The following is a 19,558-nucleotide window of genomic DNA, read 5'->3' as shown; positions in this document are numbered from 1 at the left end:
AATTAGGAGGAACTGGGTCTGAATCGATGAGATTTTACTGCAGTTTTACCACCTGAGGATGAGAGCCCTGGGGTTTGGGGGTTGTTCCACTGACTACCTGGCTAAATCCAGCCAAGGGAGAAACCCTCCACTCCTCCCCCAGAGCTCTCCTAGCCATCTGCCTTCTAGGCAGAGACCTTCTAAACACTCAAACTTGCTAAAGTTCCACTGCTGCCACCCAACCCTATGTGGAGGGCTGATTCTCATCAGTCCTGATGGAGGATATCTGCAATAATCACAAAGGCATACCAAACACTGGCTGGTACTTATGCTTTAGTTATTTGTTTCACTTTACATCTTCAGGGTGAGTCCAAAAAAATAGTAACTGGGGAGACTGAAATGCCTTCCCAGACACAATTTTGCTCTAGGATGACAAGAAAAAAAAAAAAAAAAAAACACAAAATGAAACAAAACAAAAACTAATCCTAAATGCCTAAAATAAAAATTTTCTCAGACCAACCTCATACCTGGTTCTTACCAGCTTTATTGAAAAGTTGCAAACCAGAGGCCTTAAGAAGCACCCATTTTTACTCTCTACAGAAAATTTAGTCCCTTGTTAGAATCTGATAAATTATTGAGAAATTATCTACAGTTGTTATATTAATAATCACATAGATTGGCAGCCCTATGAAGAACAATGACTACCGTGGTATGAATTATTACCATTAATATCTGGCAGAGAAACCTGGTATTCTAGTGAAGGAAGAGAGATTAAATAGGGGATTGTTGGAGAAGTGAAGTCCAAGTTTATTTTTCTATACCCACAGTAATTCTTTCAGAACCTCATAATCAAACCTGACTCACTAAGGAGAAGAAAAAGATTCAGGCAAGAGCAGTAATCACCAAAAAAGCCATTTCTTAATTTTAATCAAATGAACAGAGTCTGTGAACCTGGACTGGGCAAGGCAAAGGTTTAAAATAAAACAACAACGACATCTATATTTACTTTAAACTTGCTCATACAGGCAAATGCTATTTTTGTACATGTCTATGGGTGTCTAAAATCTTCAGAAATCTTTTCCAAAGACAAGAAGGAGTTGTACTATGGTTTCTAGATACTTACCCAGCGTTTTTCATTATTTAAAGGCAAAGATGTATACTTTAGGGGTATGGTCAACCACACTGAACACACTCTATATTTTCTACACAAACTACATGTATATATGTACCCCTATGTGTACCACAATACATATATACATATACATACGTATACATAGAGAGAGAGATTGGGAAAGCGAAGTTAACAGCACATGAAGGTATAATTCCTGTGTGTGTGCAGGTGTGTATATGCACATAACTTAGGCTCTGAGAGCAGAATTATGTTGTAATTTAGAGATCTGGGTGACAGCTGCTACCATATACTACATGTGTGTGTGCACATGACAATATTCTTAGCTGGTGGGGGTTGTGTTTTCTCCTGAAATATTTAATTACTTTATATTGGAATTCAAAGTAGTTTTAAGGATTATTGACTTCTGTGGGGGAGGCGATCCCATTTGTCACTTTTATTAGTGTGGTGCCACCAAACAGCATGACTGCTAAGGTCCAGCTAAGATTCATGTTTAGGACTTACTGATTTTCTAGAGTTCACTGGGCATCTAGAGAAGATGGCAGTGAGTACTGGTCAGTAGGAGAAAAATTTAATCCTTCATCCTTTTGGCAGCAAAACCTCATCCTCTCATCCTCAGTGTGCCAGGGCAAATTTTACTTCTTTGGTTGCAGCCAAGGGTCTCTTGACCACGCGTTACCCTGAAATCAGCTGGACAGTTTAAAAAAATCACCAGGGCTGAGGGGAATGCCTCTGTGCTCATAGATGGGTGATTTTTGATCAACTGAGTAATGAGGTTTTGTGACTGGGTGAAAGGACTGATTTCGGAAATCTCTACATTTATCAAAAAGCAAACTGGGCCTCTGAATTCCAAAGTATGCCAAAGTTTTCGTTTCTCACTTCTGAAGTCAGTAAATGAGAATAGAACTGAATTTATTTCTGCCCTATTTATGAGTGGCTTTTGAACACTAAGATTAAAATATTTTTGTGATGATGGTTATGAGGGTGGTTTAAGATGGTGATTAGTACTGAGTGAAGAAGGGCTTTTTGGAAAACTGGGGAAAAGAGGCTTCTTTGGAATATCAACTTCTCTTTGGTACCACTTGTGAGTCATTTGGGAAAATGTTCTCCTTTCTCAGACTGCAGTAGCCTCAGAAAATAACTTGATTAAATCAAGCATATGTGTCCATTTCCTTCTTCAATCATTCACTGAAAGAAAACCATCTGCTTTGTATCCATGTCTTCAAAAATCTGGTCTGAAATATTGGGAAAAGCCTCAACACCCAAATCAGGAAAGGACTGGCCAGACCCCTCCATGCCTCTGGGGATGATTCTGTAGATACCCAGAAAGAACATACTTACCATCACAATGAACCCCAGGTGCCCCCATCTGAAAAGAACATCACGTAGGATAGAGTAGAATAAAAACTCTAGCCCAACTTAATTTTCTGTTTGAAGGTGTCTACATTTGGAGGGTGTTTGGCGTGGCCCCTCTTCTCATTCCTGGCTGTGCATTTGCTGGGTGTTGCTGGAGTTAGTTGTACCTACCTCAAGGGGTCTTCACCCCATTCTCAGTGAGGGTTTGGGGGACATCATGATTCATTGGCACTCTCTCTATATATAAATACTGTATATATGGTTCACATACAGACAGCTGTAGAGGAAGATTAGTATCACTCTGGCTAGCTACTGGTGACTAGGCTCGGTACTCATCTGCTGGGATGAAGGTAAGTACAGACGGACAGAGGAGCTACAACACGCTAAGGGGACAGAGTCAAGGCAGCTAGGAGGCGTGTGTTGGGATGTAACCGCAGTCATTGTTAAGTATTATCAATTGCTTCATGCACGCACAAGAGAATCACCCACATTGACCCTGCTGTGGAAGGCCACCCATTTCACAAGCAGTCCACTGGAAATTGCTGTTACATTCCTTGGGTCAGTGTTAGGAAGCAGGGGCACTGGGAAAAGTCCCATTAGAAGACATGGTACTGGAAGGGCATGCACAGACTATGACAGCAGGTGGCTGACTCACTCATTTGGGTCACATACCTCTTTCCCCTGCCACGATCAGCCAAGATTGAGTGGAACAGTAGAAAACAGGGAGGAAATTTAAATATGCAATCAGGCATTAGTTGGGATGACTGTCTTTATGGTGTATTATTTAACTATACTGTTGATTTTCATTTACTCATGGGAATTAGCATTTTAGGTGCCTTTGACATTACTTTTATTGATGCCCTCTTTCCCCCCTTGTAGATCTGATTGGAGGGGAAGAGTGAGCATGAGTGAGGTTTTTTACATATGCGATTTTCAGAGAAATGCTTTTAAATCTCAGTTTTGAAACAAGCAGTGGTGTAACAGTTTGATCATAATGAAATCTTGGAATCTTTTCTTGGAAGGGTTGGGTTGTTTAAGTCCCTACAGGTTTGGGATTGAATTAGCCTCTAAATCCCTCAGTGTATAATTATCAAAATAATAATTTTGACAGCGGCTTGTTAAAAAAAAAAGTAAGCTGTATTTATTTAGATGTAGGTTGGAGAATCAACAAGTTGAACAACACAGAATAATTTGTTTCTGTCACTGAGTTTAGCAACCCAGGTCATCTGAGATTAACAAATGAAGACTCTAGGGTGAGCAGACTAAGTTACGGAGATAAATTCAAAAAGACGGCTCTCAATCCACACACCAAATAAAATAAATCAAAACAACAGTGGTAGCAACAGAAACAGCCACAAAAGACCAAAAAGTATTTCATATGTTCCTGACAATAACCATATGCTGCTTGAATAATTATCTCAAAGATATACTCACCTCTTTGGCTTGTTGCTAGAAACATCTGAAAACTCAAGCTGAAATGTACATCACACAACGCACTTTTTGGCTGTTTTAAACAACCCTGTAAAGGATCCTCCTTGCAAAATTGCCACTTTCATTCGCATTACAAGGTCAGTTAAAAGAAAATGGGAGTTAAGACATCGTATTCACAAAGTTGCCAGTAGAATCAGTCGCGCAGCGTCTTCTGAGGAACGAGAGACCCTGCCCCCCGGCGCCTGCTTACCTCTGCATGGTGTTCTTCGTTCTGCTGAAGAACTTCAATGACTAGTTCAGCAAGACGTATTGTATCTTCCAGCTTTTTGGCAGGAGTGATTAACCGGCCTACATTTTCTGTAGTACAAGAATTTGTGTTAAAATTCAGTGAAAGTGGTGGGCTAATTTTGTGGCCATTAGAACTAGTGGATAAGAAATTCCAAAGATTATCCCTTTTTTTTTTTTTTTTAGGTTTCATGCAAATGTTAAATGCCACATAATTAGTAGTGAGCAAACCAGAAAGCCATTTTATTATTATTATCACCATCATTATTATAATACATACTAAGAAAAAGCAGTGCTCCAGCTTCCAATTTGCTTATTAAAGCTGTATGAAGACTATGACAGCCCATTACAAATTTAGCGACATTTTGTACACATGTTCTTTAAAGACAGCATAAACGGACTATTGTATATCCTTCTCTAGGCAGTGTTTGTGCTACCTGAGGTGGGATGATGTAACAGAAGCTTAGTCATGATTGCTGCTCCATCTATTTCCTGGCTTTGTCCCTAAACAATATGATAGCACTGTTTTTCATTCAAGGTCGGCATGTTTAACAGGTATTGGAATGTTCATTTTAAAAAAGCAGACTTAAAGGTCTAGCTGTTTTAAGTTGTCCAGGGAGGAGACTGAGAATTAATGGACGTTCCTGGGCCATTAGATAGAAGGCAGGATAGAATTTTTAAAAGAACACAGGGTGTAGAGTATTGGATGAAGCGGTTTGTTCACTGGTTGGTACAAGTGAAATTTTATCAGTGAGATGGCAACAATGCATTTTAGGTTCTACTGTATTGAAAGGGCTTTTATTGGACTTAAGAACAAACTGATCCCTGGTTTCCAAACTCTGGTTTTAGTTTTATCCTTTGTAGACTAAATTCATGAATGTTTGGCAATGTTATTATGTTACAAAGAACTGTATTTTTTTTTTTCCTGTTGGGGTGGGACAAAGAGTAATATTTGAAACCAAGATTTCCTAAGCCAATGAAATGGCCTGAATTCAACCAGTCTAAACTCACAGGTGAACTTGTAGTTTGTGCTTAGACCCCTTCAAATCTTGAAGCCTGAGTCATCTATAGCCTATGGTGTGTAACAGCAGTGTGTATCAGCAATTAGGATCCTTTCGGAGAAGGCAATGGCACCCCACTCCAGTACTCTTGCCTGGAAAATCCCATGGACAGAGGAGCCTGGTGGGCTGCAGTCCATGGGGTCACAACTGAGCGACTTCACTTTTACTTTTCACTTTCATGCATTGGAGAAGGAAATGGCAACCCACTCCAGTGTTCTTGCCTGGAGAATCCCAGGGACGGCAGAGCCTGGTGGGCTGCTGTCTATGGGGTCGCACAGAGTCGGACACGACTGAAGCGACTTAGCAGCAGCAGCTCTTGCCTGGAAAATCCCTTGGATGGAGGAGCCTGGTAGGCTGCAGTCCATGGGGTCCCTAAGAGTCGGACATGACTGAGCGACTTCACTTTCACTTTTCACTTTCATGCATTGGAGAAGGAAATGGCAACCCACTCTAGTGTTCTTTGCCTGGAGAATCCCAGCGACGGGGGAGCCTGGTGGGCTGCTGTCTATGGGGTCGCACAGAGTTGGACACGACTGAAGCGACTTAGCAGCAGTAGCAGCAGAAGCACAGTTCCACAAGGAGGGTATTCATGTGCACAAAAGGACTGCTGAAAATTATTTCAATCTCCTCATCTGAAGCAGATCCACTGTGACTTCAGGGTTTCACTTGCCAGAGAAGGTAACTGAATGCTTCACAGGAAGGGCTGCTGTGCTGCTGCTAGTTGGTTGTGTGTGTTTGTCGGGCGAGTGGTAAACAAAATGGTAGGAGGTGGCTAATTTAAAAAGAAGAGAAACAAACAGCTTCTCATAATATGCTCCTAATTTTTTGTGCATTTGTTATATAGGTGATATATATGGAAGATGATTAATAATGTAGGATTTAACAAGAAAGAAAAATTCTGTGAAACACTATGCAAAAAGAGTGGTCCAGCCAATGGGAACTATGAACAATGGCTGGGGTTGGTCAGATAATCGAGGTGGTGCAAGTTTCACTCTAACAAGGCCTGATGACTGGTGTGAAAATGAGCTTTCTGGAATCAGGCCAACAGAATGCTCCATTGTCTCTGCCAGGTTCAGGTGGAAGTGTGGCTGCATAGAAGGTGGGGGTTTGAAGGTGGGAGCTGGGGGGAAATAAATCTGCAGATTAGGCAGAGAGTCTCCACCACCCAGATAAGGTAATGTGCACAGCTCAGGGGCTGACAGTTCACTGCCTGGTCCACAGCAATAATACCTGGAGAAAGACTGAGTGACGGGTTTGATACCTGTGCTTCTGGGGTGCCTGGTCTGTTTGTAATTTCACAAATGGACTATTATAATTTCATTAGTAGACTTTCAGGCATTTCTAACAAACATACTGTGTATATATGTTGAGGTAATATGTGTAGAGTGAGGTATTTGCATTTCGATAGTAAATATGCACAGGCTACTTTTTTGTTAGTTGATATTCACATTTACACATCAATTTGCAAATTCCTCATCCTATGCTTATTACCTATTCGACACATACACCCACATACACACATCACACACTTACATACATTTTCTAGTAACCAGACAAGCCTGCACGTTAATACAAATCTGCAGGAAATCCCACTTGGGGCACATCTTTGAAATCTCTTACTCACAAAATAGAGAATACTATCCTTTTGGGCAGAACACTTATCGAATCTAGGGAAATTCTAGATGTCCATGACACACGATGCAAATCATCGTAATGGAAATCATTCCCATCAATATTTTTATGTACTTTTATTTCAAAGATGTAAATGATTTTTGTGTTGGGAGAAATCCAAGATGCATAAGCTAGGATCACCTGAAGATTTGTTTTAATATGCAGTGCTCTGAGATTGACTACCATATATATCAATAGATACACATAAAGTGTACATGTGCACACAATCTTTGAGTGTGTACACTTGTACGCAAATATGTGTATGCCTGATGTATATATACAGACAGTATGTTTAATAAAATCTTTTGCAATTTTGCTTTAACCTGCAACCATTTCATGTAAGTAGGTTACGTATGCTTGAATGTAGAATATTTGATCTTTCAATGGGCCCATATAGCCAGACTTTCATTTATTATTAATTAGCTACAATTCCATTATCTGTAGATCAAGCTACTATATTGAGACACGACTTTATTTTCCTCTTACTTGCATTGTTGACTCACTAGTTAGTACAAATGGTACTAAAGTCAACTTGTTTAAGATGTTGTCTTTAAAGAAAATATTGTGCAAAATCCTGTAGCCCCTCTTCCATCTCCCCAACACAGATCAAGGAGAAATTTGTGCTTAGAAATGATTTTTTTTTTGGGTCATGTCTGCTGTCTGCAATATCTGGAAACATACTGCAATATTCCTATCACCCAATCTTGTACTAGCTGGAGCACTGACAAAGGGGAACTAAAAATACAATATACTTAGTAAACATTTCATACAACAGAATTGAAGCTCATAACATAGAAAAAAAATCATCATGCAAAATGTTATGCAACAATGTTATTTTGTGCTGACACTGAGATTTGAAAATGTTGCATATGTCAGACAGAGCTAGACAAAAAAAATGTGGACATTTGGAAATAATGCTCTCTTTTCAAGTCTCTCAAAACCTACGGTGTCAAACTTGAGAGTCTGAGCCTCAGGTTAGTATGCTAAAGAAAATTTCCAGAGAAATGAACAGAAAAGCAAACTAAACTAGAAAGCTGTCGCATAAAGGAAACATAAAAGTGTACAGTACTTGGTTTTGGCCTAGGCATGCCTTTGAGCCTCTGATATAACATGCTGGTCTGCGTTTGGGTGGGTGGAGGAGGCCCAGGAGGTGGCGGGGGAGCTGCTCGGGTAGGTGAGGAGAGATGGTTAAAAAAAAAAAAAGTAAAGAGACAAAGTGACTATCACAAAGGTGACAAGTAAGATGACAAACTCTGAAAAGAACAACCAAACAAGCAAAAATGATCACACACGAATGGAGAGCTGCTGCTTTCCTGGCGTGACCGCAGCGTTACAGAGGTGTGACACTGCCTGACGAGGGACGAGACTCTTACCACCGTACTGAGACACTCAGAGGCGGAATGCCTTCATCCGGATGGGAACACATGGATGATGGTGGTGGTACCACGGACCGAAAGAAGATAGACTTTTTGTACAGTAAAGCACACCTAAATGTTAACAGCTGCTTCCTCCTTCCAGATGACCAGAAATAGCACTTGATGTCAACAGAGCTGGGGGATATGACTTCTCATCCTCACGAGGCTACTTAATTTCCTATGGAAACTTCTCCCCTCTATGTAAGCCTCTCCAGGCTTCAGCTTCTTCCTCTACAAACTGAGAATATTAACATCTTCTTTTTGTATACCTTGAGGGGTTGCCAAGAACAGCAAAGAAAACAATGCATGGGATGGATCTCCGTAAAGCTTCAGGTGCCTAGGAATCTTCACTGTTGTCTCCCACGTGGTGGGAAGGCAGGAATTAATTGCTTTGCAAAAGCAGATGAAGGGCCATTATTAGTTCAATTGAGCTGGGGAACATTCTTGCTCCCTTTGTGGAATTTCAACATGTCAAAATCTGTCATTTTGCGGGGAAAAAAAAATGTGTGGTATCTGATTGTTTCCAGCTCATTTAATTATTTTCAATTTGGAATTCTCATGGCTTTTATATTGTGGGTTGAATCATATATAAAAACTTGCCAGCTTATCAAATATGTTACTTGCTATTCCAAATGTTAGAATACGGTAATCAGCACTTGACCCATCTGTCATGTGGCTTACAATATCAGCACAGCAAACATCCTACAACAATAGCCTCTCCTTCAACACAGGCGCACAGCACTATCAGCTTCTGCCATTCTCTCTCTTTAATGAGTGTCTCATTAACCTCGGACCTGGTCCTTTCGAATGGTTTTCATTTATAAAGCAAGCTGGATGGTGAGGGGGACATACTACATTGCCAAGTCTGCTTCTTGGTTTGCTTGAATTTTTCAACTGGGAAAACGAAGTTTACTGCAGGCTTATAGGAAATGGAATTCTAGCAGCAATAATAAAAATACAAGAAATAAGGATAAATATAATATCCTGGCAAAACCATCTCTTAAAAGCAAAAGTTGATATCATCCTTTTCTTGTGGGCTCACCTCAATGTTTGAAATGAAGGACTAAAAAAATATCCTATTCACCAGTCTCCTCTTATTTAAATCTTTTGTTTGGGAAAGATTGTATGTAAATAGACTTTTTAAAAAAAATCAGTATTAAATGACAGCTATATAAAGGAAGGCAATTACTAATCTCTTCTTTATAAAAAGGAATTCCATATTTTATGTCTTGTTAAAATCTGCTTTTCTACCTACAGCAGGGGGCAAAGTTGGGAGCATTTCTGGTAACACCTCTTCTGGTTCTCTGAATGAATGTGTATTACCTGAGTGTGCAATTCTTAGGGAAACTCCTCATTTATTCTTTCTCACATAACAAAACCTGTGTAAACCACTTCGTAAGTCACTTTACAAAACAATGAAATGCCCCAGGGCGGATCCATAACGGCAAGGCAGCAGATACGTATTTCAGCTCAATGGGTCTCAATGAAAATTCGTAAAGGGATTCCCTCCTGCCAACTGTCTGTCCAGAATTCTGACAGTGAGGTTTGCCACCATAGAAAAACAAGCTCCCTATTTTTTCCCCTTCACAGAGCAAAACAAAAACATCATACCTTGGTTTCCAACTTCATTTACCCAATTACCATTGCTCATGTTTACACAATTAAATCTGCTTGGCTTCCAGAGAGGGAGTTAAATGTGACTGCAGAAAAATAAAAAAGAGAATTCCTCTGCAGGCTCAGCTAAGCAAAGGAAGAGAGGCATCCAGGAGCGAGAGATTCTCCAATAGCCCTTAAATAACCTGACCAGCTCTGACTCCAGCAAGCCAGTTAATTGCCAGTTCCAGAAACATCGTATGAGAAATGGATATGGTTGATGGAAAGAACACTTAAAACCAAGTTCCAACCTATTTATGTTTTGCTGAAGATGCCAGTGTTTGTATTACGTTATTACTGAAAATAACTATCCTGGAGCAATTCACTGGGATTTGGGGGTAGGGTTGGATAAAAGCTAGAGTGGGAAGAGAAAGCCAAACAGATAGCCACAACATGCTTCCCAGAATACACTGCCTACCTAAAACAATGGCCCCACGGAGCACACATTTCAAACAAGGTCATAATTCAATGTAACTTCTTCAGTGGGGCAGGCCATCACGTATACTTGATCCCCTGTATCTTCATCACTCCTTTTCAGAAGATTCCATTTTTAGGGCAATATGAAGTATATGTTACTAAAGACCAGTACATCAGTCACGAATTGTTTACTCTTTTTACTAAAGCCATCTTTGACTCCTCCCCATAAGGACACAGGTGGCGTGGCCTGCCCAATCCACCTCTACTGTGTCTTTGGTTTTACCTCCCACTGTACGAGATCATGTGGCTATACTCTTGCTGACAGAGTTGATGTTCAACTCACGTCTCGTCATCTCCACCTCAACGGTTGCTAGAGACTCCAAACCAGCCTTTAGTTCTTTCCCTCCCTTGTAGTTCATTGTTCACACAGCATTCACAGTGATCTTCATACAGCACACATCTGAACCTATCATACTCTTGCTCAAAAGCCTTAAGAGATTCCCTACCATGCTTCCCCCAGCCCCAAGAGTTATACCTTCATAACAAAGACTCAACTCTTCTGTTGATACCGCTATTTGAGCTCTTATGGTCCTTGACTAATAGCCAATGATATGCATGTTTGTCTTTCCCTGTACCCAGTGAATTCTGTATTTCTAGGGACTAGTACAGTACCTGGTCCAGAGCAGGAAATCCTCAGTGGATCCAGCCCAATGGTGTGCTTTCATGGAAAACCAAATATTCTGCGGTTGCAATATGCATAAAAACTATACCGGCAACTTTCATCTCTTAGCCAAAGCCCCTGGTTATGGAGCAAATGCATGCAGCTGAATTGCTGAATAGCAAACATTGTTAACTTCCACTTGCAAACCAGAAAACAACTTCAGGTATTTTAATGCAATGAAAAGTGATTTAAGATAATGAAAAATCTTTGTATTCAAATTAAAATATATTATATCCACAAGAAAGAAATAATGCTATTGATATATATATATGCACACACACACAAATATATATATATATATATAGACACGCATACACACATACATACATATATATGTATTTTTTCCCTCCAATTTGGTATCTTTGTATCCAAGGTCAGGCTTGTCCTTGAGACTGAGCTGTTGTACCTAAGAAAAGTAAACAATTCTGGAGAGACACAGTAGTGGACACCTGCTATTCTTGTATGTGCAGTTGCCTTGCTTAGAATTGCCTCTCTTCCACTCTGTGCGGCTTTAGTGGAAATGTCAAGCAATGAATCCTAAATAGGAGCAGCCATGTGAGCCAAGCCAGGGCAACCGTAACACTCCACGTCATCATGGGTATTATGATTGGCTCAGAGACTAACACGTGACCCAAGCCTGGCCAATAAGAGTGTTCTCTGGAACTGTATACAGTTTCATAGAGAGGAAACCTCTTTTTGCCTCACGCCTCAGCATCTGGGATAAAAACCTGGTGCTATCTGTGGCTATTTTGCCCCCAACCCCTGCTATCATGACAATCACATTAAAGAAGACTGTCAGCAGCTGGAGAGATCAAGACACACTAAAAGCCTTTATTTCTGAGTCCAATCCCTCCACGCATTTCCTAGCTACACAGGCCAAAAACGTCCTTTTCTTGCTTAAGCTATTTACAGTGGTGGTGGTTGTTTTCGAACACTTGCTCTAGTAAGACTACTTATTTCATAGTACTATCAAATATTCACCCAGTCCCCAAATAAACTTTCACTTATATGGTCGTAGGTGCTCTAGGACAGACTCTGGGACATCTGGATGGATGACGAGTAGGCCTTCAACAAGGCGGAGGAACATCCCAGGCAGTTCTCGGGGGATCAGCCCTGGGCGCCCACCACATCCTCCTCCGCCGTGTGTCAAGGACCCCAGCCCAGGTGAAATCCCTGTGTGTGGCATTCCTGCAGCATCCTGCATCTCCCTCTACAACACAGTCTCCAGATGAAATCACTCGTTTTATCGCCTGTCCTCTTCCTGAGAAGTTTATTGGGAGCTGCCTGAGGGCAAGGGATCTGGGCTGTTTTTTCTCACGGCTCCCTTCTCTGGTGCCTGACCCAGCTCCTGGAACTCAATGGGTATTTAACATATGTAGAACTATATTATAACATTTTCTTTTGAAATTTATGATAAAGAGATAAATCGGCTGCTTCCTATATAGTTCACTGACATTCAAACCTCAGCCCCTGCCTCAGCGGCTTCATCATCAGTGTGTTAGAAATGCAGATTTCCATGCCCCGCTCTAGACCTACCAAATCAGAATGTATGTTTTAACAAGATCCCCAGAGATTTGTATAAAGATTAAATTTTGAGAAGCACTACTTTCTATTCCATTTCTGAAATCAAATAATATGTCTATATTGTACATTTGGATTTGGGGGTTTCCTTTTAAATAATAATACACCAATAATGACATAATTTTATGTTTATAATAACAAATACACAACTTTGTCGCTATAGATAGATAGTAAGGAAATGGCAACCCACTCCAGTGTTCTTGCCTGGAGAATCCCAGGGACGGGGGAGCCTGGTGGGCTGCCGTCCATGGGGTCGCACAGAGTCGAACACGACTGAAGTGACTTAGCAGCAATGAGGGCTTATTGTACCAGGCACTGTGTTAAGAGCTCTGTTGGAAATATATGTTTAAATCTTTGCAACAACCCTTTGAGAGGAGGAAACATTATTAGCCCCTTTTACAGAAAACAAAGGGGCTTCCCAGGTGGCGCTAAAGAATCTGCCTGCCAATGCAGGAGGCATAAGAGAGTTGCAGGTTTGATTCCTGGGTTGGGAAGATACCTGGTGCAGGAAATGGCAACCCATTCCAGTATTCTTGACTGCAGAATCCCACAGATGGAGAAGCCTGGTGGGCTATGGTCCACAGGGTCGCAAATGACTAAAGCAACTTAGTACGCACGCACAGAAAACAAAGTGAGACTTAAATAGGTTAAAAACTAATTGGAGCCAAGACTGTGTGATGTAAATTTTTGACATAACAGATCCTGAGTGTTCACACTGGTCGTGGGAGACTGTATTCTTGGAGCTGCCCATTTAGGATTCTGGTATGTGGACTCTGGAATCCCTCAACTGTCACACTAGAAACCAGTTACTAGATTGTGAGTGGGGAGAGTATCTCTTGGCTGAAAGACATGGCAGCCTGGTGGTGGTGGCGGGGGTCAGTGTGGGGGTGGGTGAAGGCCCTAAAGAGTGTGCAGGACCCCAGACAAGAGTTGCTCACTTGCCCATTTTATTTTGAAACTGGCTTCTTTTCTCTATACCTTGGTCTCCCCATCTGTCAAATGGTGGTTTGGGATTAAGTGATTGAGAAACCTCTTCTAATTTTATCACTAACAATCACAAGTCTTTCATAGTACAGAAGTTGAAAGTGTGGGCTTGGAATTAGGTTCATGTTCAAATTCTGTCTCTACAACTAACCAGCTGTGTGACCTTGGGCAAGTTACTTAACATCTCTCTGTTTCATTTCTCTGCATTTCTACAGACAACAGTGATTTTTTTACTTCATGGAGTGTAAGAGGCACATTTTAACATTTCTGAAATTGGATGCATCTTACATTTGATGGTGTGTCACAATTTAGTTGGCAGCATTATTTTATTCTTAGGATTACATAAATTAATGGTGCATTTTATAATTGATGGCTTTTAGATTCAATGAAATATGGCAACAAAATACTTATAGAATTGTTGTGAAAATTAAATGAGATATGCATGTATCTACTTAGCACATACTAAATTCTCAATAAATGACAGTTGTTATCGTGATCGGCAGCATGTCTTTTTGTTCTGGGAGAAGAGATGTCAGTTTCATATTTATTGATTCATGGCATATTTTTAACACATCCTCTGTTCCTCCAGGATCTTCCTTGGTGAGAGTGTTTGAAACATGTTTCTCCCTGTCCTCCTCACTTTTCATAAAGTATAGATGAGATACTAGTCTACAGGATAATTCTGGCTTGGAAACCCTGGTTTATGTATCACTGAAACAAGAAAGACGAAAAGATAAACATTTACTCCCCAGTGTTTACGACAGGAAGTGTTAGATAGGCCTTGTTTTAGGAATTTAGGATGGCCTGGATCTTGCTGAGATGGGATTTGCCTCCACTGGTGTCTTGGGGGAGCGGCTCCATATTGTGCGCTGTTGAGTGTCACAAGCTTGCTTGTCTCTTTTTTTCTTCTCCAACTGGACTCAGACCTATAAGACTTGATGGAGACAGGGAAAGATACAGAACCCCACTATTACAGAATCTGCTGGAAAGTCCTTTGGATAAATTTGACTTGCTCTAGAAGGTTTCTGTCATTTGGGAAGAAAAGAAAAATCCTCAGTTCTCTGACAATCTCAGGGGATCTCACTGCCCTCAGGAAGACTTCACAGGGGAAAGATTTTGGCAGTCATCTGGGCCCAGAAGACTGCTCTGACTTTGGTGGTTTTCCTGAAATAAAAGTTGTAAGTAATTTTGAATTTATCCACTGAGTGAAAGGGTAATATCCAATTGCTATCATGCTGGCTGGAAAGGCTGAATGGAGGAACGACACCCCTCCCCCACAATAAAAGGGGAAAAAAAAAAAGGCATGGTGTTTGAATTTAGAATGAGATGGGTTCAAATCCTGCTGAAGAATGTCATTTATCCTTTCCAAATCTCGGCCTCCTCAACTGTAAGAAGGGCAGTAATGAAACATTCTAGATGGGACTAAGGTAACAAATGAATCAGATCCTTCTTATTAAGTCCTTAGGACAGTGCTTGGGCCCATGGGTAGGCTGTCTGTCTGTCTGGCTATAGATGTATCTATTTTGCAAATCTTTGCTGTATTTGAAGGAAAAATTATACAAGTATTTAGCTGAGAACTGAGGCAAACCAGCAACAGGGGTGTAGACTTTCTCAGAGATTTGCTGGGTTCAGAATGTGTGACGGTTTAAATGGAAATGTATTTAAAATAATAGAATTCATTTGCAGGAGTCACAGCTTTTCTTTCATAGAGTAACAGCCTTTTACATCTCTCTCTCTTTTTTTTTTTTTAGATACTGTAATTAAACTGAACATGCAATTTCTAATAATGCTCCCAGACAGAAAGCATAAGTCCACCAAAATGCCATCTGTAGAGTCCCGGAGCCTCGCAAAGCACAGTCTGACTGCAGGCTTCAGCAGCTGTTTGCACCTCGATTTTTGTATGGATACCTCCAGTTGTGCCTGGCCACCTCCACACAGTTAGTTTTGCACACCTATCCATGTATTCACACTTTGTTCCCTCTAAGGAAACTGAAAAGGTAGGGGGAGGGTAAAAATAAAAGATGTAAAGATCAGGAAAGAAGTGATTATGGTTTTGATTACAGCTGAAATCTACTTTGCCTAGAAGGGGCCTCGGACGTACCAAGCTTCAACCCCAACTCCGCTTTGATCTTAACTTTTGGGTCCACTTTTACCTTCTCCCTCTTCCTCAATCTTTTTTCCTCTATCTCTGCTGGTATGGCTTTTCTGGAGTGCAAATCACCAAGCTGCCCTCTTGCTTAAAGAGCCTTATTGGCTCTCTGTCACCTTTGGATGGGAGACATGTAGAATTTTTCTTGTGAAAATTGTCTGCAAAAATTGGTACAGATGCCAGGTGAAGCACGCATGGACCATGAGAGCCCATCTGAACTCTGTGTTATGAAGGGACAGAGAGACCGCATCTGCCGCCTCCGTTGCCATCACCGGTGCCCACTCCTGCTGTTACTTCAGCCTGTTGTACAACCACACTGAGGTACAGAGTAGTTCAGAGTATGGCCTCTGCCTGGCCTCAGACTCTCGCTCTGCACTTAGACTTCCAGGAACATATTATTTAACCTCTGCATATCTTAGTTTGCTCATTTCTAATATGGGAATAATAGTAGTAGCTATCTCATAAGAGATTTTGAGGTTTAAATGAGTGAATACATATAAATTACTTAAGAGTCATAGCTGGCATGTAATACACACTGAATAAGCTTTAGCTATTTTTATTAATGCTATGGTTTTATGTATTTGCACATATTACTCTCTTTAGCTAGGAAGCCTCTCCACTTTCCCATCCCATCTCATTTTCACTGATTCTAATTCATCTTTCAAGATGCAGTTCAAACTTGCCATCCCTGCAAAGACTTCTTTGGCTTTCTAACAATGCCCTCTTACACACAACTCTACCCATTAGTGTTGCTGAGTACAGAATTTGTAATTTACATTTAATTACCCATTGACACATATGCTCTATGAGGGTATCAGCTGTTTCTTCTTGTTTACGCAGTCCCTGGTTTTACCACTGTACCTGGCACATGGCAGGCTCCCACTAAGCACCTGTCGAATGAATGAATGAGTGAATGGATAAATGAACATCTTCCCTTCCAGGGAGAGAAAAGCTCATATGCCTTGAACATAGGTTTGTGAGTCTTCAAATACTTATTACTAGCCTAGCGCTTGGCATGTGCTCAAAAATGCTTTCCGAACTGATCTGAAACACATTCAACTTTACTCAAATGATAATTATCTTTGGAGAAGTCTTTAGACCTTAAAACCCTGATCCATACTATATATTTTTTCAAGCTTTCCTCAAAATAGACTCAGAAGTTTGGGAACCAAACAAGAAGAAAACTGCCATAGCCAGAAAACTTTTAAGGGCTTTCCTCTCATGAAACTCCTAGCAATGGCCCCCGTTTAGCCACCTGCGTGTGCATCCTGCCCCATCACATGGTACATACAAGAACAACACAGAGACGATTCCTCTCTGCCTTGGCTGATAAACATTCATCAAAGAACACAAACTTCTCCATAGAGCAGAAAACAGGAAAAAGAAATGAAAAACAAAAAGGAAGATTAGTTTGCTTCAGTCACTTTAAAGACAAAAAAAAGTACATGAGGCCAAATCACTGGAGTCCTTGAAGCCAAAGATGAAATGAAGCTCCACAGCAAACCATAGTTCTGTCCCTTCAAAGCTTATGCCTTTACAGAAAGTCTGCTCTACAGAGGTCAACATCTCGTGGGTAAGGGATATAGTGAGACAGCACAAATTAACTCCTTAAGTACCATTGCAACCCCACATCAGTCTTTGGGAGTACATATGTTAAGGAGCTATTAAGAAACAAAAACAGAAACAAAAACTCAATGTAACTCAACAGTCCTGACAGTTTACAATGCATAGACAGTGGGTTCACCTGCGTCCTTTTGATTCTCTATTTGAAAGAGAAAGCACAACAAGGAGAGAAGAGAGAGAGAAACAAGAACACATATGCAGGATTAATGAGCAAGTGAACCAAAATGCCCCCCACTTATGTGTGATACATGATATTGGAAAGAAAAAGTTGCCCTTGAGTTCCCACCGCCCGGAAGTGTGGGGGCCAGCCAAAAAAGGCTCCTTCACAGAGGTGAAAAATGCTGCACAAATAGAAAATTAGTGAAATTAAGTTTTAATGTGAAATCAAGCTATGAAACATACATGAACTCTCCAAGTGACAATTAAGTCATATGTTCTAGCCAGAGCTTAGAGGACGAGGACAAGTTCAAATCTTCAGAAAGAACAAGGAAAAGCTTCCCAGCTTGCGCGAGAACAGACAGGAGGCATATAAGAGCTCATTTTACATAGAAGGGACCACTTGTGCGATCTTCTACCCACAACAGTTTGACATCTTAAACATGGAAAAGAAAGCACGGTTTTGCCCCAACTGTCCTTTTCCTGACACCTAACACATGGCTCCCCGCCTAGCTGCTATCTTTTGATTGTGTACCAGTGACAAGCACTTTACAAACTGGGGTTACACACAAGCAAAGTAAAAATGCATTCAGGTCACAGACAGAGAATAACTGAAAAACTTACAGACAAATCTGAGTTTATCACAAACAAATGGCTTAATTGTCTAACCTGTGTTAGGCTGATAAAAAGTGACTGGACTTCTCACACTGGGTTTCACAGACAGAATCAACAGACAAGCCAATGCTAAAAAACTTGAAGCAAGGAGAGTGAGTTGATTTGGATCTGGATTTTCTTGAAATAATGAAAACAGAAAGAGTGAAGACAGCATGGCGAGGAGGTGGTAGGTACTCACGAATGGTTAAATCCATCACTTGGGAGGCCAAGCAGAAGACAGGATGCTCATACATTTCTCTCTTTTTCCCTATAAAAGAGGATTTGGGCATGCAAGAGGCTTAGGTCAGAGGTCAAGAGGTTAAAGGTCACAGGTTAGAGGAAAACGTTACATTAGCTCAAAGGAAAATAGCCACAGAATATTTTGGGATAAACACAGGATAAAAGAAAAAAGGAGTATCAAAATTGGAGATCTACTGGATTAACCATTCAGCATGCCGTGAGTCACGAGAGAGATTGTGACCGTGATTTTACACGTCTCTTTAGAATTATTTGCAAGAATACAATGACCGAAAACATCATGAATAAAGGGAAACAGGATTTCATTGATTGAAGGCTCCAAGATACTAAGGATTTCAGACTTTAGTATCTAAGGCTCTTGAGGTATTTCTTCATAAACATAGTCTCCGGCAATATTACTATAACTTCTTTCCAACATTCTCAGGGAACTAAGCTATTAATGGTCACAGAGAAGCGCAAATGTCAAGATTTCTTTTCTGGGGGTAGGATCAGAACCTTGTAAAAGAAAGTTGACTGGTAGTAATATCTTTAAAGCTGCCATGTCTCAGCCTATGGTGGACTATGTTCATGAAAGAAAACCTGATACATGCAGCCAGAGGATGTTGGGTTGTCTGAATTAACAATCCCAGCATGCTTTGAAATTGGCGTCACAGCCACTTTTGCAGAGGTAAAGTCAAAAAGTGGCTGAGCCAATCACGGACAAGGAAGGAGAGAAGCGGAAGAGAGCAGGTAGTGTGGAATGAGGTACTTCTCTGACAAGAGAGTTGGAAAAAAAAGACTGATTTCTTCAAAGAATCCCCAGACCTAAAAGTCACAGTGCAAAAGATAATTAACACAACCAAGAAGAATTGAGGCACAAAAGGAAATTACAGACCAGCTGATCTACTTTGGAAACGAATGCATTTTTACTTACAGATCTTAAAGTTTGTTTTTGGATATTATTTATCTGAAAGAAGAGAGCAGATCTTACCAAAAGACTAGTCATAGCTAGACCAAGACCTACGTACGAGTCAGCGGACATGGCAACCGAACGTT

General features: G+C 40.7%; 1 protein-coding gene across 15 annotated transcripts in view; it reads right to left on the bottom strand.

The window, feature by feature from the left end:
• Positions 1-19,558, bottom strand: part of CADPS (calcium dependent secretion activator) — a 471,095-nt gene that overhangs the window by 96,793 nt on the left and 354,744 nt on the right. For 4 of the 15 annotated variants that reach the window (XM_086367063.1, XM_086367067.1, XM_086367068.1 and 1 more), the window contains 3 exons: positions 18,465-18,533; positions 17,577-17,594; positions 4,146-4,252 (listed from right to left, as the gene is read on the bottom strand). In XM_086367063.1, coding sequence (XP_086223189.1) covers positions 4,146-4,252; positions 17,577-17,594; positions 18,465-18,533 — 194 coding nt within the window. The remainder of the gene's footprint in view (positions 1-4,145; positions 4,253-17,576; positions 17,595-18,464; positions 18,534-19,558) is intronic. The other 11 variants (XM_086367064.1, XM_086367069.1, XM_086367070.1 and 8 more) reach the window with 3 other exon arrangements.

Source organism: Bos grunniens, chromosome 22 (genome assembly GCF_055505025.1).
Source record: "Bos grunniens cultivar Pamir isolate PY7600 chromosome 22, Bosgru_T2T1.0, whole genome shotgun sequence".
Classification (NCBI taxonomy): domain Eukaryota; kingdom Metazoa; phylum Chordata; class Mammalia; order Artiodactyla; family Bovidae; genus Bos; species Bos grunniens.
Note: the sequence above shows the minus strand (reverse complement) of the source record. Positions and strands in the feature narration are given on the sequence as shown.